General features: G+C 27.2%; 1 protein-coding gene and 1 pseudogene across 5 annotated transcripts in view; both read right to left on the reverse strand.

Moving 5' to 3' along the window:
* The window catches only part of LOC145200419 (leucine-rich repeat serine/threonine-protein kinase 1-like), a 49,986-nt gene extending 29,529 nt beyond the window's left edge, over positions 1-20,457 (reverse strand). For 2 of the 5 annotated variants that reach the window (XM_090083619.1, XM_090083617.1), the window contains exons 1-12: positions 20,191-20,454; positions 18,897-18,937; positions 17,634-17,799; positions 17,174-17,212; positions 16,047-16,170; positions 10,638-10,966; positions 10,300-10,444; positions 8,462-8,772; positions 7,150-7,729; positions 6,044-6,975; positions 5,388-5,500; positions 63-188 (exon numbers count right to left, since the gene is read on the reverse strand). In XM_090083619.1, coding sequence (XP_089939745.1) covers positions 63-188; positions 5,388-5,500; positions 6,044-6,975; positions 7,150-7,729; positions 8,462-8,772; positions 10,300-10,444; positions 10,638-10,966; positions 16,047-16,170; positions 17,174-17,212; positions 17,634-17,799; positions 18,897-18,937; positions 20,191-20,386 — 3,102 coding nt within the window. In that variant the 5' untranslated portion in view covers positions 20,387-20,454. Of the gene's footprint in view, positions 1-62; positions 189-5,387; positions 5,501-6,043; positions 6,976-7,149; positions 7,730-8,461; positions 8,773-10,299; positions 10,445-10,637; positions 10,967-16,046; positions 16,171-17,173; positions 17,213-17,633; positions 17,800-18,896; positions 18,938-20,190 lie in introns of those variants that run through there. The other 3 variants (XM_090083621.1, XM_090083620.1, XM_090083622.1) reach the window with 3 other exon arrangements.
* Positions 2,046-4,795, reverse strand: LOC149890799 (uncharacterized; annotated as a pseudogene).
* Positions 20,458-24,196: the final 3,739 nt, after the last annotated feature.

The following is a 24,196-nucleotide window of genomic DNA, read 5'->3' on the forward strand; positions in this document are numbered from 1 at the left end:
CCAGAATTAAATTCAGAAACATTTTTAACTAAAAAAAAAACTGTTTATTTAAGAGTAAAAACCTGAATCATGTGAAGCCATGTTTTGAGAGTTCCCATTTTGTTGTGGGGCTCATTAGTTAACTGCCATACAAGCAAATAAACTGCTTCTTGACACAGAAAAAAGTGATGAGTCACACTGTAGTTGTGCTAAATATAAATAAAATACATGTTAAAATCATTTTAAATGTCTCTTTTAAAAATATTACATCTGTTCATTGCTAAACATGTATTCTTTACATTATAAAAGCATTAATTCTAAAGAACTATATTTGGTTCATAACGTAAAACTTGAATTGTTAATAAAGTATAGAAACAAATGTATTTGGAACAATTGTGTGACCAATAGTTATTTTTCCTTGAAAAAAAATTACTTGGAACATTTTGTCTACTACTCTAATGCTACAAAAAACAACAAAAATCTTCTGTTAGATAGCAACAAAACTCATAAAAGCTTGACAGTTTTGGGATATACAAAAGAAGATGGCATTGTGCTATTTTGTTTTCTAGCACACTGTACACATCATGTTAAACCACTTGATATTGGATTTTTCACTCCATTTCAAGTATATTTTGATCAAGAGTTTTAGGCATGGTAAAGGACAACATCCAGGTAGTGTTGTGACACTTTTTCAATTAACTGGTCTTTAAAACAATTGATATTTAAAAAGTGCTATGCCAGCCATTGCTGTTTATACTTTTACCAAAACTAGAATATATACCTTTAAGGGTAAGATCTAGTATACAGAAGTTATCTCCAGTGTCTTTAGCAACTTGTAAAACTGAATTAAAAAGGGTACAATTACGTGGAAAAATTAGATCTCTGAATACTACACCAGATACCAAAGAACTAAAAGACATAGCGAAAGAAAAAGATAATAAGGGAAAGAAAAATTTGATTAGAAAAGCAAAAAGAAAGATAGTGGAAGAAAAATAATGCAGTAAGAATAAAGCAAGTAACAACAAAGTTGATTTTAAACTTAATGCAGTATGTTTAAATTTTGATGAACTTGATTTGCTTTCTTACTCTAAAAAGCCATGGATTTGTAGTCAGAAATCATGGTGTCATTTTCTACTTTGCCTAATTTATTTAAAATGTACCATCATAGAAGCAGCTGGTTTCCTATGATGGCATACTTGTATTTATTTTATTGGTAATAACTTATAAAAAAAGGCAAAAAATGGTTAAAAACTCTAAGGGTATTATTCTACATGTTAGAGGGAATACACCATGTTAAAAAATGATTTTTTAAGGTTTTCATACAATAAGTGAGTGAAGTATTCAAGTTACGTATGCCATCATAGGCACCTTTCCCCCAGGGTCGATTTTTATAAAGTTTTCTATATTTCTAAATTGTTTATATAGTTTTTTTATCTCTTTTTCAGTAATGTTTTGCGTATTACATTACATTTAATTGGCTGCTAACTATATATCAAGTAGCTGGTTGATATTTATGATTACTTTATTGTAGCAATGATTCTTTTTGATTTGTTGAAACTTTAGATTTTCAACAAATAGTTTTCAGAAGATTGATTTTCAGGAAAGAAATTTTGTGTTAATTCCGATGTTTAAGTTTCAAATTATTGCTTTTGATTTTTCATTGAGCATGTTTCTATACAATTTATACTATAGTATATTTTTGATATTATGATACTTGCATGTGATACAGCTTTTTTAATAACATGTTTTATTTATTTGCAGCCAAACTGTAATGTTTCATGTACTTTAGGGCATCCTGTACTTTTCCAATTTGTTTGTCTTTAGGTCTACACATTAAGGATGGGGATATATAAATTTATTAAAATCAAAGCAACATTTGCAAAAATAGACCTTAAATTTTGCAAATACTAACTCAATTGGGGAGGAGGAACAATATAAAATGTGAAAGAGTATCCCATGATACAAAAAACAACTTTTCTTTCACCAGATTAGATGTTAATAAATATGGATTTTTTTGGAAAATTTGGAGTGGTGCATAAGCTCCACTTCATACTTCATGTATAAGTGCCAGGTTTGATAAATGCTTATTCTACAATACAATATCAAGGTTATAAAATTTAACAAACAAAAATTAAACTCATTTTTCTATCTCCATAATTTATTCTATTATAGGCACTAAAGAAGACTGAAATGAATGCTAAAATGAATAGAGGCTCTTCTTGTTATCAAAAAGAAACATTATTGCTCTATTTTCTGCTCTTGTTTGGATAAAACCATCTCTTTTCTCAAAACCAAAGACTGTTTCAGAGTCTGCAGTTACCTAAAAAAAGCTGATTTTACCTCCTTAACAGCCCTCTCAACTCCATGTGTGTAAACAGAGAACTTGGAACTACCATGTCACTGTAGGATTTCTTACCATTCATTCATTTGACAGTTTAAGATGGGTTTATAAGCTTCTTTCCATGTTATAAGGTTGGTCAATGTGGTTGAATTTAAATTAAGAAACTTGTATGCTCTGGGAGCTAGGCTTCCCATTTTCTGATGTTTTCTAATTTCAAGAATTTTATTAACAGCAAATGCCCTTTCAATCTTGTTTTGGTTGAGTAATGTTTGCAATAAGATTTTAGAATGAGAATACCATGCTGAAAATCTCACATACTTTTTGAATGATTTTCTGTACATTTTCATCTTGAAATTTGATGAGAGTGAGTTAGTTCAAGATATGTTGTGGTCCCTCTATCCAACTATGCTTCACTTTGATTTGGAACCACATAGGGAAGTAAACTGATACTAGAAACTTAACAATTAATTTAACTTTTTTTTTAGCTCATCTCTCTCTGCTCCATGTTTGCATACCCTTCCTTGTTATACCCTCTAATACCCTTCCTTGTTGTTACATTTTTCCAAAAACTCATATCTTCTTTTAAAATGGTTCCAATTTAACATCTCCCTTTCTTTAACCTTCTACAGATACTGTTCTTTCTTACTACTTTGCTCTATTGCCTTTTGCTTCCTTGTAATCTCTTTATAATCTTTCAACCCTTTGCACTTTGAGCTTTCTTCCCAACTTTTATTCTCTGCGCTTGAATAAATTTTAACTCCATCAAGGAAATCCTTGTTGATTTTTTACATGTAGAGTTGATTTGAACTTTTCTTTCACATCCTGGAATATTTGATTCATTACAGAAAAAAACAGAGCATTTGCAGTTAGCTTTGTCAAAAAATGGCATAAAATCTTCTTTTCCCTGGAAATAAAATATTATGATTGTGTTATTTATTAATACTATTAATTTTATTGCTAATAATGTAATATTATTATAGATTATTACTTTTTATAAGAAAACATTATTTATAATATTAAGATAATGCTATAGTATATTTATTAAAAAAATATATATGTATTACCAATTAAATCAGACATAGCTATGCTTGCCTTTTTTCTTATTTTCATACCATTAGTGTTTTCTGATGATAATTCTGAACCTTGTACTTGGAGTACACTCTTTGAAAAGATCAAAAGTCCTTTGATATGGAAAAATTACAATTTACTTGCATGATAATTTTTAACTGATATCACTAGCAACAAAGAAACCATTGACAACCAATTGCAATTATTCTTAAAGGTGGTGATGATGAAGAGATCCTACTAATTTAATTATGCAATGTGCATATTTAAATAAAAAATAATAATATAAAAAAATTGAATTGAATATTGATAATCCATGCAAGCTTCTTTTAAGTATTTGGTGGGCTATCTGGATTATTAGGTTGTGCAGATTATCCATAATCAACACAAACAGGAAATTGACAGATAACTCACCTGTCAGAACAGACAGTTTTGGGACAGAAGAATTGATTCCTTTTAAATCAATTTATGCTGCAATAGCACAAAACTTGTTTTTTTGAGTTTCTCTTCAGGTGACAGTTATTTTTTTGTTTGCTTTTTCAATGAATCTTTCACAATGACTGAAGCTTTAAAATAGAAAAAAAAAAATAGTTTAATTTTTATTTCTGGTGACTTTAGTTATGTGAAGAACTTTATTGATTTCAGTTATTTGACTTCATTTCTCTGAATTGTAAAACTTATGGAGTTTGATGGAACTGCAAAAACTTATGACAGCAGATTTGCTTGAAAATGTTAGGGAATACTCAAGTCATCTGCCAATGTGACATCAAAATTAAAGAAAATTGCACAAATTCATTCATTATTGTGAATGATGAAAATACTCCAAAAAGGGCAATTTTCTATTTTTGACCTGAAAATAGATCTCTAAGATTCGTTTCATAGCAAAGATAGAAGTATAGTCTCATCTAGACTTTTTTTTCCCTTAGATGAACTTTGTCAACAAGAAGTCCATGTTGAATTTTTAAGAAGATATGAATGATCTTAAATTTGAAGACAGTTTCAGTGGAGCTAATGTAATAGAATTACCTTAGGGTTAAAAATATCAATTGTCAAATTTGGTGTTAGTTGAGATTTTATGTAGCATGTAATTGCTTAAAAATTCAGTTACAGCAACTCCAAAATAGTGAAAGACTCCAAAATAGTGAAAGACTCCAAAATAGTGAAAGAACAAAAAGAGAACTAAAGCAAAAACATCACAAAGAGCACAACAACAAAAAATATTAGGAAAAAATAAGACATTGACAATCGGTATGTGAAGACAATCGGTCTGATATGTGAACACCTATAAGTACCTCTTTAATTTGCAAAGAATACATAAACGAGGATAACAGATTAATGAGCAGTCTGTTTATGTTTTACTTTTCCAACCAATAAAATTGCAATGAGAAACTTTACACTTGTTAATGTCATTTTCCATATAAACTTATACTTTGTGCATATCTTTAAAATGTTTACAGTTTGATGGCAATAAGTTAACCAGTAAAGCAGTTTTTTAAGGTATCGTGTTTTTGGCATTAAGTGAGAGCATCCAAATGGATAACATTTCCAGTAAGGTATAATGCCAATCAAGAGCTACCACCATCAGATACATTGTACAATCAATGGACTCTAATTTATCATTTTCTCAGTTGGTATCATAAAAAGAAAAATAGTAACAAATGTTTAATTTAAAAACAACTTACTTATCAACATTTTCTTACCTTGACATAAAAATGAAGTAAAAATGAACTTTGCTGATGAGTTAAGATCCAACAAAAACTTTAAAGAGCTGTTTTTTTTTTCTTGTTGGGTTTTATTTAATTCAACTTATTAGGATTTGAAGCAAAATTTTATTTGCCTTTATAAGGTTCAGCTCATAATTTTTCAGGACAAATCTTAATATGCATAATGACTATTTTGCTAGTTGATCAAGGAAAAATTTGATCAGTTTTTCAGTATTATATATTTTCCAGATTATGTTGTTGAGAATATTTTTATACATATGCAGTTAAATCAAAGTTACCTCCCCAGCAAAGTCCCAAGTGCTAAACTTTACACTCTTCTTCTCATATGTATATGTCCAATCAGAGACATCAACCCCAACAGTAGCTAAGGTATTAGTACTAACACTGCTGCCTGTAAGGTTATAAGAAATAACATTTTAAACAAGTAGCTGTTCTTTTTCACTCCAACACACCAAATACATGAGTAAAATTAAAAAAAAAAAAAAGAATTAAACAAGAAATATCATTGTTAATGTAATAAACCTGTTTGTTTTTTTTTAATATTATTACAATTTTAGACTATTTGTTTATTTATTTGCGCTACAAACTATTTTCATTGCCACTCATTAAACATCGCAGAGCTAAATTTTCACAACAGAAAATAGAAGTAACTTGTTAAACACCACAGAACTTAAATTGAAAAACCTGCTTTATAAATACTTATTACAAAAGCTTTATTTGGCAACTTGTTAATATCTTTTTTGATTAAATTAAATAGAACAAAATTTATTATAAATCTCTTTTATAACTGAGTAAAACAGAAAAATATAATAAAAAGCAAAAAAAACTTTTAAAAATTCAGCTTTTTTGTGATTATACTTTTTTTAAAAAAATTATACTTTTTTTAAAAAAATGTTACAAATAAAACAAATGAAACATATTTTTTCAAACATACCTTTGACCCTATCATAGTAATGTCCAAGATAATTCATTTGTTGATAGCTCCCTTTTCCCTCTTTCCGAAGTGAATTAAGAAGCGTTGTTTTTCCAACTTTTTGAGGACCAACTAACATCAGCTTGATGTTGGGAAAAAATTCTTTGGCTTCTTCAGCCCTCTGTAGGGATTTAATGTTTAAGTTTCTTTCACAGCCAGCCTTAATACTTTGAGAAAGTTGTGGAAGAATCATATTATCATCATAAGTCATATAATTAAGTAATTCAAGCAACAAATCATCTATATTAGAATTTTGAGTAAAAAATAATGAATTGAGTTTTCCCAAGTTTTCTATGCCATCAGGTAAACATTTTAGCAAAGTATTTGAAATATTAAGTGATGATAAGTTTTCACAAAACAAATGTGTTTGAGAAATCTTATCGTTATGATTAAATGATGTAAAAAAATTGATTGAAGATAGTTTGTTTCCTGAAATGTCAAGATAAACTAAGTCTACAAGCTGAGTGTGCTGTCGATGTTGACAGATGCCTTTTTCAAATGTTGAATATGTATTTTCAAGGTACGCATAACAGTTGATATTTTGCTTTTGTATTTCAGAAAAATCCAACTTCTCAATGTTATTCTTAGCAAGTTTTAAATGACTTATATGTTTTGGGAATGCAGATATATAACTGATATCTGAAATTTCATTATGACTTAAATTAAGATCAAATAAGTTTGGTGCAAGACATGCAATTCCATCAGGTACTTCAAAAAACTTATTATGTGATAAATCAAGCTGAATTAAGCCAGAGTTAGGTTGTTTAGTTTGAATGTTAATAAAAACATCTTCCCAAATTAGTTTTCTGCTGTAAAGAAATATCTCTTTGGCAAGTTGAAATCTGAATAAGCGATCGTCAACTCCATCAGCCACTTTTTCATTGTTTTTTTTCCTAAAATGGTATAAAAGAAATAATATTTCATAATTTTATAAGATAAAATTTTTTTTAATCAAAAAAAGATTTTTTATAACAAAATCCAACATAAAAACAGTAAAAGCAAAATTATAATTGTTTTTAAAACAAGATATTTGTTTTTTGGTATTTTTAAAGCAAAATAACAATCACCTTTCGAAATTCTCATTAGTTACTAACACAGGCAATTGACTTAAGCAGTTATGATGAAGTATCAACACTTGTAATGATTCTGAAAGCCACATTTCAAATGGCAATTTATGTACCTTATTATGACTGCAGTTAATAGACAGCAAATTGTACATTTGAAAAATGTAATCTGGAAGAACTGTCAGTTCATTATGCTGAAGCTCCAACTCTTCTAAACTAAGACAAGTGAAATTTTTATCTCTTGATATTTGTGAGAATGTATATTCTTTAGTTGAGCAAGGTAATTCAGCAAGTTTGTTGTTAGACAGATTTAACTTCTTCAAAGAGGGTAACTGAAAGAGTAAAAAGGGAACAGATTCGAGATTATTATCTGATAAGTTTACATCAGTAATGAGTTGACTAAGCAACTCATTATTTATTCCATTATTCAAGTTAGAATGTATATTTAATGGTGCAGCTAATATCCATTTCTCTTTTAAGTAACTGATAAAGCGTTTCTTCCAATATATTGATATAGGAGTAAGTTTATCTTCAAAATCATTAGAAGTGAGTTTAAGTGTCCCTTCTATGTTTAGAAGAATACCTATAAGAGAAACTCTTTTAAAAACATAGAACTTATTAAATATATAGAAGTTTGGTGTAAAAATCAATCATAATAATAGCAAATGTATACAAAAATACCTAGAAATAGTTTGCTTAAACTCAAATAATTAAAAAATTGAGTTACCTAATGTAACATAATAAAATTTGATTTATTTAATAAAAAAAAAAAAAGAATTCAAAAACACTCCTGAAGAGTTTTTTATACTTTTAGCTTTAAAATCAGCTGTAAAACTTGCCAAATGGTAACAAAACTTTGCAGTGAATAAAATTTAAATGTTTTTTTTTTTTTTAACTAACCAAAGTTTTCAAGTAAGTAAATTACTTGAAAAATTTACAAAAACCAATAGTAACCCTAGGATCTGTTGTACTTGCTTAAAATGGGACTAAATCCTACTGTAAGGATTGAACATAAGTTAATTTTAATACAAACAAGAAGTAAAGTGGTGCAGTATGCAAAACATTTTTTTGTACTTTAAATTTCCCCTTTATTTGTAAGAATTGAAACAATTTTTATTTATTTAATTGCAATGATCAATTTTAGATTACATTTTTTAATTTTTAAGTTTAACTTATAACATTAATTTGTATTTTTTACAATTAATAGTTTTTTTTCAATTTTTAATTTGAATTCCTAGATGAGTAGTTATTATATTTGACAATAATTACTATTACCAAGTTCAGTGAAATGAAACATAAAAAAATAGATTGTTACCATTGCTAAGCAGCAGATTGACAACCTTGTCTCTATCATTTTCCATAGCTTCTTTTAAAGAAATTCCATTGTAGTCTTCTGCTTTGTGCTTCAACAAAAGTTCCAACAGCTCAATCTTTTCATTTCTACATATGTATTGCAGAGGCGTGCAACTTATATCTGAGTCCATAAAAGGAATATTATAATCTGCACCATTTTCCAGCAAGAGTTCTGCAATTTCTACACATCCATTCTCCAGAGCAAGATGTAAAGGTGTTTTAGTTTTGAATTTACTATCCAAGATTAAGCAGTTTGGATACTTTTCGACCTCTCTAAAACCATGAAAAACTAAAATCAGAATAAAGTGAATAAAACATGAATAAAACAAAAAAGGGATTAAAATTTTCATGCTTAACACACACACACACAAAAAAAAGAAATGTAAAGTTTTAGACAGGAAACTCAAAAAATTTCTGATAAGTGTAAAGGTACAACTTTTGTTAATCAAATGTCAGACAGAATAATAAAAATACAAAACAATCTTACTTTGATTTGAGTAAGATTGTTTTTTAATAAAATCTGATATCAACACAGTCCAACAATGTATATGCTACAGTAAGTATAATCAACTTTTATTAATTTTTTGAGAAAATCATAAAAATGAACTCTATTCTTTCTAAAATGGCCTCATCTTTAAAATTTCTCTCTTTTACTTTATTGCAATAAATTTGGTTTATTATTCATGTATAGGTATTAAACAATAAACAAGTTCCTTTATTTATAGATAAGAATAGATGAGAATCTAATAAAAAATTTCTTGCATTTTTAAGTGTTTTTTTTTTTTTTTCTTTTAAATTTTAGTATTTGCAGAGTTTTTTTGATTATCTGGCCTTTTTATTAAGTTATTGGCCTGTCTCTATAAAGAGGCAAAATTCAGCTAGGTCCATTTTCCAAAATTTTTTCAGTATCTTTGTGGAACCTTTTTTCCTGTTTGACATATTGCATCCTAAATTTTTTAATGCCTCATTTAGATTTTGAACTAGAGTTACATTAATGTGCGCTTTATGCTTTCTAACAAAACTGTTGTACGTTGTTGTGAATCCAATTTATTTAATGTGGCTTGTACACATAGTCTTTCATGAACTTTTGTTTTTTGAGGTCCAACCAAGACTCTTTTCTTAATAGGTATTTAGTTTATCTGCAATTGTTTCCTTTGATGTCCCAATCATACAAAAAACACAAAATTTGTGCATTTAAGCTACTCAGTAGAGCAACCAACTATGATCATTGATTTAATTTTATGTAAAATATATGCTCTAGGTTATCACAAGTCTCTTTCAAAATAATTGAATGAGCTACAGGTTGGGAATTTATTTCCAATGTGCAAAAAAACAGATTCGAGGTTGGGATATATCCCATATGAAGCACTCTTTGCCGTAATGCCTCAGAATAAGACTAAATAAACAGTAATAATTATATTATAATTATAGCACTTTTTAATTAAATTAAAAACATTAACATTGATTACAGTTACAATTTGTATTGATACAAAATAGAAATAGAAACTTTGTTTATTTACTATATATATTTTTGAGATGAATTTATTCTTTTAGTTAAATATTTACTATATATATTTTTGAGATGAATGTATTCTTTAAGTTAAATATTTACTATATATATACTTTTGAGATGAATGTATTCTTTTAGTTAATAGGGAGATTAATGACAAATATTGCAATTTTAAAAAAGTTGTTAAACCTCAAAAAAAACCTAACTAAATTTAAAAAAAAATCAGACAATCTCAAATATTTTAGGTTATTAGTTAAAAAGAATCATCTTTGTTAAAATCAATAACTCACATGTCCTGTATAAACGGTTTGCAAGCCAGAAGCATTAATAGAATATTTTTATTTTTTTGGCTAACTGCTAAGTGAAGAGGTTTTAATCCAGATGCCATGGGCTGATTAATATTAACAAAGTAGTTGTTTGATTGCAGTGAAAGAGCTACAAGTTCATTAAAAAAGCAAATTAATATTTTCAATTTAAGTTCAATACTTTTGTATAATAGTAATATAAGTATAATTATTGGAAAATTTCTTTTGTTAAACCTTAGAATAATGTCCATAGATAAGATAAGCATATTAATTCTATGTGCAATTATTTTTACTATTAATGGTTTAAAATTTTAAAAATTTACCCGAGGAATCATTTAAACTTCTGTTCTTTTTCTTCTTAACTTGATCAGCCTTTTCCTCTCTTATGCCATTTCTTAAAGTCAATAAATACTCTACAATTGGTTCTTTGCAATACAGTATTGCTGCATGAAGTGGATATATTTGTTCTTTATCACATGGCATATCAAGAAGTTTAGGAAACTCTTGCACAAGAAGTTCTACAATATCAGAATGCCCATTGCAGCATGCAATATACAGAGATGTTTCACGAGTCTCTTTATTACGCTGCAGCCCATCAGCTTTATTATGTATCAACAACATGACAATATTTCTTTTACCAAGACGAACTGCACTGTAAAAATTTTTAAAATTTTAAATTTACTTTAGAATTCTGAAAGTCCTTCAACATATACAAGCATAATGAACTAAATAGAAAAAATATGTTTGAAACATGTTATCCAAGTAAGATAAAAAAGTAGTTTTGATGAAATAAAATAGTTTAAAAATTAGCAACAACTTATAACAATTGAGGATATAACACAGGCTTTATTTATATGTTTTATATACTTTGGTCAAGTTAGAAGTGCTTTTGAATGATTTTGTAGTGGTAAATCCAAAATTGACTTTCTTGATTATCAACCTAGAGAATATTTATACTGAGGATAAAAATTCTGTAGAATGTCTCATAAAAGCAATGTGGTTATTTTAGCAACATGTTAAAAATATTAGAAATATCTATATTTTTAAACATATTTTGTTTCTGGAAAAACATTTAGCCATATCATTAATTCCAACAACATTGTAAAAATTAAATTTAGCATCATTAAAAGCATAAGCACATTAATAACATACTTTTGGAATAACAACAGCAAAAAAAAAAATTTTCTGGCAATTCAAGCAATGTGTCATAATAATAAAGTGTTTTAATTATATTGGATTCGAGCAAAAACCTGTTTACAGGCATGAAAATGCCAATCATATTTATATACCTTTATAACTTTTTCAGCTGTAAGCAATTTAGAATTTAAGTCATTTTATAATGGATGGTGATGTGCTAATTACTGGGCAGGTGCTGAGAAAGTGTCAACAAAATCTGAAAGGGACAAAGAGCATGCTGGAGATACTTGTCGACGGCACACAGTGACTCAAAACAACAAAAAAATGGCAATAAACCCCTCATAACTTTTTTGTAAATAATGTGCCCTTTTTTTGATAATGATAAATTACAATGATTATCTATTTAAAAAGTAAAAACACCTTTTTCATGAAACTTGCATTTTGTATTTTATGGTTATAAAAAGTTAAAAATTTTAATATTTTCAAAGAAATCTGAAAAATGAGAGATTTTCATTGAGTAAAAATAGAGACTTTTTAATCTAAATAAAAGTCTTTATTTACTTTTAAAATAATCTTTTAACTTTATATATTTTAAATACATTGAAAAAAAAAATTGCAATCTGATTTTTTTTTGTTCAAATTAGAATTTTCTAAAATAGTATAAAATATATGCATACTTTTTTGTTTTAAATATCAGCTGAAAAAATGTTCCACCGAGTTCCAAGGAGATATTTTTTTTTCAGTTAATTAACACTTTTAATTTTAGAATGTCAAGGGATTGTTGCAGACACCTGCAGTATAGGGAGTTATTAAAGAAATACAAATGAATCCATAAAAACCTTGTTTTGCGCCATTTTTTAACAGTAGTTTATTATATTAAAACAAATGAAAATGGTGGAAAACAAGGTTTTTATGAAATTATCGACATTTGTATTTCTTGAATTTGATTTTTTTTACTTGTATAACTTGTTTTAGTATATCAAATATTTTCAAGTAACATAGTTTTATCATCATATGCTACTTACAAGCTTGTTAGAATATTTATTTTTAATTTTAAATAATGATTTATTATTCGATAAGTACTACATATTTGATAATACAAGTCCTGCATAATACAAATAACATTATTTACTTAAACATTATAGAAAAATTAATGTGATAATTGTCAAAGAAATAATAACATAAAATGTTAAACAGTGTAAAGTGAAAATTATATAAAGTACTCAAAAATGTTTCTGATATATATTAATGATTTTATTAACTTGGCGAATCTTAAAAACAATGATAATAAAAAGAATAAATCTTATCCCAAATATACATAAATTAGGAGTGGATAAATTAGGATTATAGAAAGATTTACTTAACGAAATCAAATAAAACTGAAGAAATTAGCAAAGGGAACATAAATAATGACTACTTTAGCTACATTTATTTAAAAGTGAAGGAAAAACTAGAAGAATATGGTAGAAATTATGATTCATTTATAGAAAAAGAATATCAATTACTTCAAGAAAATCTTTTGACCAATAAAAGAAGCCAGTTTAGTTCTAGAAAACCCCATAAACAATGGGTAGTCCATGGAACGAAGCAAAAGAGAAAAACAAAAGAACTAGGTATTGAACATTGTTGCTCTATTTTTAGTCTCTGCAAGAAGTTCATTTTTAAAAAATGTCAAATGTTTTACAGGAAATTCAAAAAAGTTAAAGACAATTTGAATAAAACCTTTCCTTTAAATATGAGTGTAAAGTAAGCTCTTGATTTAAAAGTGAATACTGACCTCAGCGATAAACAATATTAAATGATCAAAAATATATTTATCCTCCTTTTGCATGATATTTTAGTGAAAAAAGTACTATCCTAAAAATTTTTTTTCCTCAAATTTCAGTAGTTACCGTTAATATTGCTAAAGCTCTGTTTATGTAGATGGTATAACAATATCAATAGTATCAGCTGAAATAAATGGTGGTAAAGCAGAGTATTATGAAAGGCTTAATTCAAACAAGTCTACCATGGATTGACATTTGTATGTGTAATTGTCTAAACAAAAATTTGGTTTACATTTTTAAACATGTAATACAACTCTTAAGGTGATGAAAACATTTTGTGCAATTAACATTTGCAACAAAGTGTGAAGCTGTTTGTTAATGTTTTTCTTATTTTAACTTCAAAAGAAAATTCTAAAATTTATTATTGTATTGTAAAGAACTTATCAAGCATAAAAGTGAATGTCCAAAACAACTGTTCACAAAACAATTATTAATGCAAATTTTTAAAAGTTACTATTTAGATACTGAACATTTGGGCAATGTGATCCCTAGTACGTAATCCATCTTTTGGTAACTGCACTTCTAAATTATCATTACCTTCAAGATTAGGTATAGTAACATCAAGTTTTGGCAATAGGACGTTAACTAATGCACCATTATGCAAAACGCAACATCATAAAATTACTTTGGATGCAAAAACTGGACAAAGACAAAGTGTTCCATCAGTGACATCAAGACATCTGAACCTGCTCTTAAATACCCCAAGGTAACGCTCAACAACTCATCTGGTTAACCTTTATGCCCTATTAAACCAATTTATGTGTTCACTTGTTGACTCTAAATATGGTGTAATCATATGATTTTACAACCTAAATCCTGAATCACCCACTATCAATACTTTGGCAACATGCTTAGATTTGATTGCATCATATAATTTCAATTTAATGTACACAAAGCTGTTGTTTGCTGCTCCTGGAAATTTAGAGTTAGCATACAAAATTATTAACTTAGTATTAGATTCAATCAACAAGTTTAATCTATGGATGCCTTTCCAGCTCACATAAACATGCTCATTCAAATGTGGCTTCTTTATTCCAATCAATAAACCAACAATAGCCGCAATACAGTTTGGAAATTGTGCAATTTTGAAGAAGCCCTCAATTAATTTGTCTAATGCTGTTTCTTCAGTTAAAAAGGTAATTCATCTATTCTTAACTTTCACAAATAGTCTCTATAAATTGCTTCACACAATGACCAACAGAAGCTTTGCTAACACCAAATAATTCAGCTAAGCTTCTCCAGTGCATTTCCATGTGCCAAGTACTTCAGTTCAATTAAAATCACAAATTGCAGTGACAAAGCATCATTTCTGAAAGTAGATCTTTAGAGAAAAACTTGGTATTCTTGGATCCAAAGTTCTATCTGTTGTTGAGGAAATTGGTACAACTCAATTAATTTAAAATCACTTAGGTTTTCCACTGGGTCTTATCAATCTCGAAAAAGTCTCAGCCGATGAAGCGATCTGTTGTTGATGGTCTCCACCAATTCATCAAATTTAAGCAAAACTACATGCACAATAACTAAATAAAAATTTTATGCTGTAACAGATGAGTGATACAGAATTTAAAATAACAGCTGCTTGCTTGATGCTGTTAATTTAACAACGAAGTTCCACAAAAAATGCTCCTTTTTTCTAATTTTGCCAAAAATCTTTACTGTTTATGAGACAAAAGTTGCTTAACCACATATTTATCTTAGTTTATTAATGTGGTTAATCTCTAATGATATGGATAATGCTATATGGATTTTATGAGACAAAAACAGTTTATCCATATGTTAATTTCCATAGTAATGTCATTAAAAGAACCATATTGCTTTTATGAGACACCCTACTGACTCATTGTGACAATATTATACATGGGAATGGTAAACTTTCAAAAAACATTCAGACCTTTTTTATTATGTGAGTCAAAGCTTTTATAACTCCTTGATATTTTTGTCAAAAAAAATACACTAATGAGTAATAGGTTATGCAATTTCCAGTTTTAATATAGTTCCAGATTAATGGTTTTGACTTGCGCTAGTGCTTTTTTCAAACATGTGAAACTGTTACAAGTTTGAGACCTTATAAGTTTTTTTTTTATTTTATCAAGTAGAATATGCAAAAAACAAAAAATAATAATGTAATGCAATCAAGCAACACTATGATCAAAATTACTTCCAACCTTTGCAGGGTGGTATCTGCTTTGATAACATGGAGGTTTCACTAAATTTTCATGTTTCATTAGTAATTTGGAAAAAAAATACTCAGCACCATTAACTGAAAAAGATGAGGTGACAGTTATTAAAAGAAATGCTAATATTAAACCAAAGGTAGCAATCAAAATATAATACTTCCTTCTCTGCATATTAAGTTAGACCTAATGATACAGTTGGTGAATTCATCAGCTAAGAATGGTACTTGGTTCTATTGTAGACCTTTTCCTGGCCTATGCTCAGAAAAGTTTTCTGATTTAGGGACCATCAACACAGATGAAATGTTAAAATGATACCTGATTAATGAACTTAAAGAATAACAGTTCAAACAAGTTGCACTTGATATTCTGCATACTGAATAAATAATTTCAGATTCAGTGAAATTGTTTAAAATGACACAAAACATTAATTAAAGAAATTTAATAAGATAATACGATAATAAAGAACTTTAAATGCTCGATAGTAAGGAATTTTCTAAATAATAAAAGACTTAAGAAACTAAGTATTTATCAAACCAAAAACACAGTATTTTCATAGTTTCAAACTAAAGCAATTAGATTTCTCCTAACTTACTTGTTAAGCAAGGTCTCATTTCCATCATAACAGTATTCATTTACTATTGTGCATGATGATTTCATGCTATCCAGAGCCTGCTTTGCACCATTGAAATCACAATTGTTAACAGAACGATAAAGAGCTGTTAAAGAATGTTATAACAATGGCAAATAATACTTTTAACTAGAATAATGCAACTTATATTATTTGATATATAAAGTATAGTTGTAACTTTTAATACTATGATTTAGAAAAAAAAGCCATTTTTAACAGTGGGTGGTATTCTGTGGTCTCCAACATAATGTCCACATTCTTTAAGAATGTGGTCTATCAAACCCATTTCTTAAAAGTAATAATAGGATCTTTTTAATGATTTTTTAAAAAGAAATAGGAGCTTAACGAGTATGCTTTGGATATTGAAATTCATGACAAACTTTAATTGAATCTCTACGGTATCCAAATATTGATTATAAATTTAACATATATTTGACACATTTGCCTCTTAATTCTTTGCTTTAGGTTCTTAAATGTTGGAGACCATTGGCATAAACAAAATAGTTATAAGTATAAGGGTCAACAACTAAGATATAAAAATGATCAGATAACAAATTTACTTAACAACTCCATTGAGGATCATTAGAGATTAGCTGTTAGTCTATGAGTAACCCTATTTTACAAAACAAACAGATTTTTTAAAGTCTTGTTAATTAGATGACATATTTAATTGGATCATTAATTTAAGTGATGAAAAAAAGCTTTTTTGTAAAATTTCTAATCAAAGCGATTCAAATTCTTTCTAAAGTTAGTTAGCATAAGAAGTTGTGAGTTTACAATAAAGAAACACAATTGGCATTGATATCTTCATCTGAATCAATGTGTAAACCATTGAAGAGCTTGAAGAATTAAGTATTAGTCAGATTATGAAAAATATGACACCAAATCTCTTTCAATTGCACTTGACAAAAAATATATAAAAAAGAATACCACATAATTCAAACTGTGATGTGACAAAAATTAAAGTTGATCTTGATTTTCAGTTACTTTGAAACAATATTTTATATTACTTTGAATTGATTTAAGACAACTCTAAGTAAATATAAAAAATTGTGTTAAAGACCAGTATTAAAAACCTAAGTTTATTCTACCTTCTGCTTTTTTAAGTTCTTCCTCTTTCTCACGACGTGCTAAAATAAAAATAGTTATAATATTACAATTATAAAAGTTCAAAACTTTAAAAAATCAAAAAACAAAATAGGGTCATTAGAAAGCATTTTCACACATTTTTAATATTCTTTTTCTGATGATTTGTTAACTCCAATCGAATAAGAAACTTAGAGTGCTATAAATTAGAGTGCTATAACAAAATATTAGCATTGAAATTTTAAAAACGTTTGCAATGTACAAAATTACATTTATTGTCAAAATGGTAGTAAAAGTACAACTGAATAAGGTAAAATATGGCAACCAAAAAAAAAAGACTTGATAGGATTCTGGCAATAAGGTTTTAGATTGCACTTCTAGCATAGAACCTTCATTAAAATGAGTAATAAGGAAACACATTCTTATACTATAATTCTCTCATAGATATTAAAAGCTGAAACATACCATACATATCTTTAAGATATTCAATGCACGCTGTTGAGCCATTATCTTCAGCAAGTTCAATGGCAAGCTTGCCCTTGCTATTTCTCATGTCAATGTTACCACCATGCTTCAACAAAGCATCTATACATCCAAGATTACCAGCTCTAGCAGCATAATGAAGAGGAGTCTAAGTATACAAATGTTAGAAAAAAGAGTAGCAAAATTATTGTTTAAAGGCTTTTATTTAACTGTAAAGAAATTAGGAAACTTTATGTTGCAAATTGTTGATTTTGGCTATAGAATAGAGACTGATATTACAATTTAATTTTTGATAACATTTTTTTATTTAAAACTTAGAAAAAGTAGGCTCAGATGAAAAAAAGTAATTAAGAGATGTTTTGGATTGGGTGATCGTGGAATATATACAAAAAAACAATCTATATCTAAATAAATTAGAGTTTTAGGATTTAAATATTAGTGTTTAGCTGATAGTAAGGTTGCAAAACTGAATAGTCACTACCAGATGATGCTATCTTTTAATAAAATTTGATTTTATTAAATCTTATTTTATAAAATCTAGAACAAATTATTTTACTTAGTCAGACTGCTTAAAAACATCTTTTACTGTTCTACACTTGAACCAGAAAAATTGTGTTTTTTAACCATCCTTGTGTTTTGTCAAGTTAGGAAGATATAGTTTGCATAAATCATACTGACTTTGCAAATTTTACTTTATAAATTAAGTAAATTATCCAACACCAAATACATGAACCTAATAAATCGAGATAATAGAGAACAGATTAATATTTTTAACAGTCTTAAAATGACTTAGTACTTAATTCCATCTCCTGAAATGATTCAAAAATCAGATATTCGTATCACTTGCATTTTTCTACAATTTTTATTTTAAATTAGTGACTAAGTGAAATAGTTTTACACTAAAAATCTGAAAAGGTTAGGTTATGATAAATTGAAACTTATCATACTCTACATTTTTAGAAGCATCAAATTTCAATAATATTCATAAAAATAAAATATCAGCTCAAATTTTAGATAATGTGAAGTAATACTGAAACTCTATGTAAGTACATTCCACACACCTTTTGACAAACTTAAATAAAAAATTTTGTTATTTGCTTATAGAAAAATATTAAAAGTTATGTAAAATTTAGTATATAAAAACAAAATTTTCTTTTAGGATTACATGACAATTTCATACACATGCATAAAATTTCTTTTCAAATTGAATCCTGGATACTTCATCAAAAAAAAAATTTTTCTTACTGAACACTGGTCATCAATTCCAGAAACTGCATTAGGATCAGCTAAAAAATATATACCATTTCAAAAAAATGTACATATATTAGAAAATTCATTTTCTCAAATAATATAAACCAATTTAAACTTGTTTATTTATTTAACTTATCATAAAATGCAATTTATCTGAGGTTATAGAAAAATATCCTTGTATTATATCATTTGTACTTATGCAGCCAGATGAGAGTTAATTTAAAAAAAAGCTTTTTAAAAGTTTATCAATAAATCTTTTGTGATGTATATTTAATTTCTGTCTTGTTTTTTAATTGTGATTGTTATGGCTATTGAATTCATTAAGACTTTTTATTCTGTTTGAACCACACTTTAAATGAACAATATTGGATAATCAAAGGCTCACATGAAATCTCTCAACAGCAGCTGCAGTTTAAATTGAATTTTAAAATTTCTCTGATAGTGATACTGAGAACTGGGATAATAGTTCAGTTTCGGTGTCTGAAAAGTTAGAGCATAAAAGTCTTGGTATTCCTGAAGAATACTTGAGTAGTGAATACTGAATAGAACTACTTCATTGGATATTTTTAAAAGTTGAAAATATACCAACAAAGCCAAAAAGTTTTAAGACATTTCAGTATTGAAAGTTTATCTTATAAAAAGAAGAATATTGATTTGCCACAGTTTTTGTATCATTTAGTCATTGAGGGTAATAAAACTAAGAAGCTTTGCAAATTGAAATGTTATCCCATATAATTAAAGAAAAGATTTAAACAAATATAAAGATCCTATTTTCATTGACTGTGAAAGTATTTTTCTAAAGACTACTACAAGATCAGTTCTAAGAATATTTCTAGCTGAAAAAGAATTTGAACAGAAGCTGAAAAGGTATTTGAAGTCCATTTTTATTACAAGCCTTCCCTAAAACAGATTCTGTGGAAGTTTTATTTGAGTAAATTAATCTAAAATTCATATTTGAATTTCAGATTATATTATGATTACTATTGATGATTGACCAGATCAAGTGCAGATAAGTATTCATTTTAGTATGAATACTTATCTATTATGAAGCCTATGAATATAAACCTGTAAGGAATGACAAGATTGACAATAAAGCATAGCATAAAGATAAAGCTTGTGCACTTTAAATACTGAACATTCCCATGTGTGTGTATGGTTTTTTATTTTTAAAACCCTCTATATTATAAAACTAAAATCAACTTTATGTGATGATTTAAAGATGTTCTTAAGTCTGTGATGATATACTTTACTTAGGTGATAAAACAATTAATGCATTTTTTTTATATACCTCTTTTTTCTAATAATAATTGAACACAGGCTACATTGCCGCTGCCACCAATAACAAGGTGCAGCATTGTTCTTCCTAAATTGTCAAACAAATTTAAAATTCCCAAGCCTTTTTCATTTAGAAATGAAACCATTAATGTGACATTGTTTGATGCAGCAGTTATTGAGTCAACATCTTCTGATGTTAGAATATTCATATTTAAATACTAAAAAAAAAAAAAAAAATTTCATTTGCAGCTACTATTGTGTATAAAACAGGTGTTAATGTGTGTGTATGTGTGTCTATGTATAGGCGATACCCGACTTTCTCTCCCCCCCCCCCCCCCTAATTTTATGATTAATTCTGATGGGAGAATTTTATGCTGATTAAGAATCGTATAAAAATATAGGTCTCAAAATCAATGGTATATATATATATATATATATATATATATATATATATATATATATATATATATATATATAGACTGGTTTAACAAAAACCGGAAATTAAGTTCTTTATACAAAAAAATTAATTATTAACATAGCCTCCTTTTGCTTTTATGCATAAATGATTGCGACGAGGCAGTGATTCAATTATTTTGATGAAATAATACTTTGGCAATTCCGCAAAAATCTCTGACAACTATTGTTTAAGATTTTAAACTGAAGTTATTTTATTTAGGGCAAGTTTTCCGTCAATCAAGCTATAATGCATGCTCAATACATGTTGCATACAATACAGCCAATACATGCTCAATAGGATTTAAATCAGGCCGAGCGCACCAAGGAAAAACTTCGTTGCCTTTCTCGTTAAACCTGTCTGGAATTGAAAGCGCAATTTAAGAACTTTCCTTTATAAAATTCGAAAGATTAAAAGTTTAAATATTATAATTTGTATAGATTTGCCCTGAATTTCAAATATATAAACAAGTTACTAGTTTATGTCGAACTAGTTTTTTTTAGCAAAATTAGCATTCCTAAAAATTACAATGTTTTTAGTTAATATATGATTAAGAGAAAAGTTATCCCCAATAAAGAGCTGTTAAAAGTTGTAAATATTCATTATGAAAAAATATATTTAAAACAGATGAATTTTTTAAATTTTTCGAATATTTTTACCACTTAAAAATGGATTCCAAATTGAAGACAAATTGAAGACGTTTTGAAATTGGTTTTAAAGTTGTCTTTAATTGGTCTCAAATGAAACACTGTAAGTCGTCTTATTTAAAACGTCTTAAAGTTGCCTTATTTAACACATATTAAAGATGGCTTAAACTGGTTGTCGGAAGATGTCTTAATGAAGTGTTGAAAAGCCGTCTTAAACACGTCTTTAACTAGTTGTAGACGTCTAGACGAGTTAAAGATAAGTTAAAATTGTTTTTAGTATTGTAAATTGGCGCTTTTATTGAAAAAAGTACTTTCTCCTTTCGAAAATTATGGTGAAAATGTCATCATTTTCTGGCAAAGGGTTTGTAAAATTTTCGGAATTGAAATTGCATTTTTAGCAACTTTCTCTTTTGATTTTTTAACTTTATATTATAGTTTAATAATCTACGATAAACACAATTTGGTTTTGAACAAAAAATCCAATTTTCATGGATTTAAAAAGTAAGTTTCTAACTGCTTGTCATATAAATCTATGTGTAAAAAAATAGTTTTGTTTATGTTTTCTGCAAATTAAAATTATTTTTATTGTTATTTATAACATTATTGTGCTTTTACATCGTCTTTGGGTTTTTTTTGCATTTTCACCCAAAACTGACCACTATTGCGCTGAAAATTGGTATACCCTGCTGAAAATTTTCTATTTTTGCTTCTTCCATTAAAAAAAATGTGACCAACTGTTTTAAACACCTTTTTTGAGTTAATATGTAGCTATATTGATTGATTATAAATATATTGCTGAGACATAGAGGTTTGTAATAATTACATCCCCATATTCCACCCTGAAAAGTCTGTTTCATGTTATATATCTCTTTCACTTTCACTTTAGGATTCCGTGGGCCGTTTTTTGACATGATTCTCAAAAGTGGGAATGTGCAGCATTAAAAAAATAAGTTAACTTGCTTTTTTTTTTTTTTTTTTTTATATTTCGGGATTACGTTTACCTATCCCCGGATTTTTAAATACATGTTCTTTAAAGATTTTAACAAATTATTTTAGTAAAATTTTAAGAAAATTTATAACACACCCAAGTACGTTTAGAAAAAACTATTTATTAAATTACAAAAAAAATTCTTTGGTTTTTTAATATTTATACGTATTTAATATTATAATATTATACATATTTGGTTATTAAATTATAAAGAGGTCGTTATTTTTATAGATATAATATACATATGTAATTATTTTTGATTATTTTTAAAATATGTTTTGAGGGAGCAGAGCACTTCCAACATTTCATCGCCCAGACGACTTCTTATTTTTGTTGCAAAAAATCTGGCCGCAGAGAAAGCACGTTCAGATTCTGCACTAGTAGGCTTAATAGCCATTAAAAAATTATTCGCTTCTTGCAAAAAATTACGTGTTCCTCCATTTTCAAACAACAGCATTTCTTTTTGAACTTTCACTGACAAAGTCTCACATCGAATCGGTATACGAAGCAAATGTGCTTTTTTTACAGCTTTATTAAGTTCTTCTAATATTCTTTTGCTCTTTTCGAGAACAAAAGAAATAGATTCAGATGGAGAGTCAGAAGAATCAGAAGCAATTTCGAGTAGTGCCTCATTTGAAACAGAAAGTTCAACTTCAGATTCAGACTCATAAGCTGTTAATGATGTAGCTGGATTTAAAGCCTCTAGTTTTTCGAGTAACTCAATTTACTGTTGTACTGTTCAATTTGCTGTTAGAAAATTTACTGTTCAAATAACCAGCAATTTTAATTTAAATAAAGCTAGTACTATAAAATAGTCACAAACAGATAACGTCTATTCGAGATAAAAATGGTAAGAAACTTGAGTAAATCTGATTAAACGCCAAAAAATATAAAAAATGCCATTACAACTCAATTTTAATTATTATAACAAATCTAATCCCATTATTCAAAAACATAATTGCAAGAATTTTGAATTTCTAAAGTTTGAATTTGACTGCAATTGAACAAAAAATAATAATTCGGGAATTTTCAATACAAAAATAGTCAAATCTCAATAGAAGAACTTTTAATTTAAAAATGTTCAACCAAAAACGATTTAAAAAAAAAACACCCGGGATTAAATGCTTAATCCCCTAAATTTGATACACTTTCACTTTTACTCATACACTTTCTCGTTAATTTTTATATTCAATTTAAATTAAATATTCTTTCCAGTAAATCTAGTTTTAATACTAAAATGTTTTTCTTAATAAAATTTTGATTTTTTTAACGGAGCATGGAACTGTTTATCAGCTTTTGCACAATTATGTTTTCAATAAAATTTGAGTTTCTTCCTTCTGTTACATGTTATCATTTTTTTGAGTAAGTTACACTATGTAAATTATACTAAGTCTTAATAGAAAAACAACTGTTAAAAATTATATTCATTTTCAGTGAAAAGGCAAAGAGTTATAACGAAAAAACTGAAAAAATTCAACTGTTTATAAACTTTTGCACGCTACTACATACACTACAATCTATAACTTAACCCTACCATTAATAACTATTCGAATGACAGAGATTTTTTGAGAAATGCTTAATTTTTTTTTTTTTTTACTTCTTTTATTATTATTATTATTATTATTATTATTATTATTATTATTATTATTATTATTATTATTATTATTATTATTATTATTATTATTATTATTATTATTATTATTATTATTATTATTATTATTATTATTATTATTATTATTATTATTATTATTATTATTATTATTGTTTTTTGTAATATTGATAAATCTTGGTGTTATAAACACAAATAGATAATTTAAGTAAAAAAAATGCCAAATAAAATCTTACAACATGCTTTCATATCATCACAAGCGGGTAATTACTGTCTCTTTACCTAATTTTTGTCTCTTTTCCTAAATTTAATACCTCAATA

The sequence above is a fragment of the Hydra viridissima genome, unplaced genomic scaffold (assembly GCF_058129835.1).
Source record: "Hydra viridissima isolate aposymbiotic clone 2 unplaced genomic scaffold, HvirCarnegie_v1 scaffold_3, whole genome shotgun sequence".
In the NCBI taxonomy this organism is placed as follows: domain Eukaryota; kingdom Metazoa; phylum Cnidaria; class Hydrozoa; order Anthoathecata; family Hydridae; genus Hydra; species Hydra viridissima.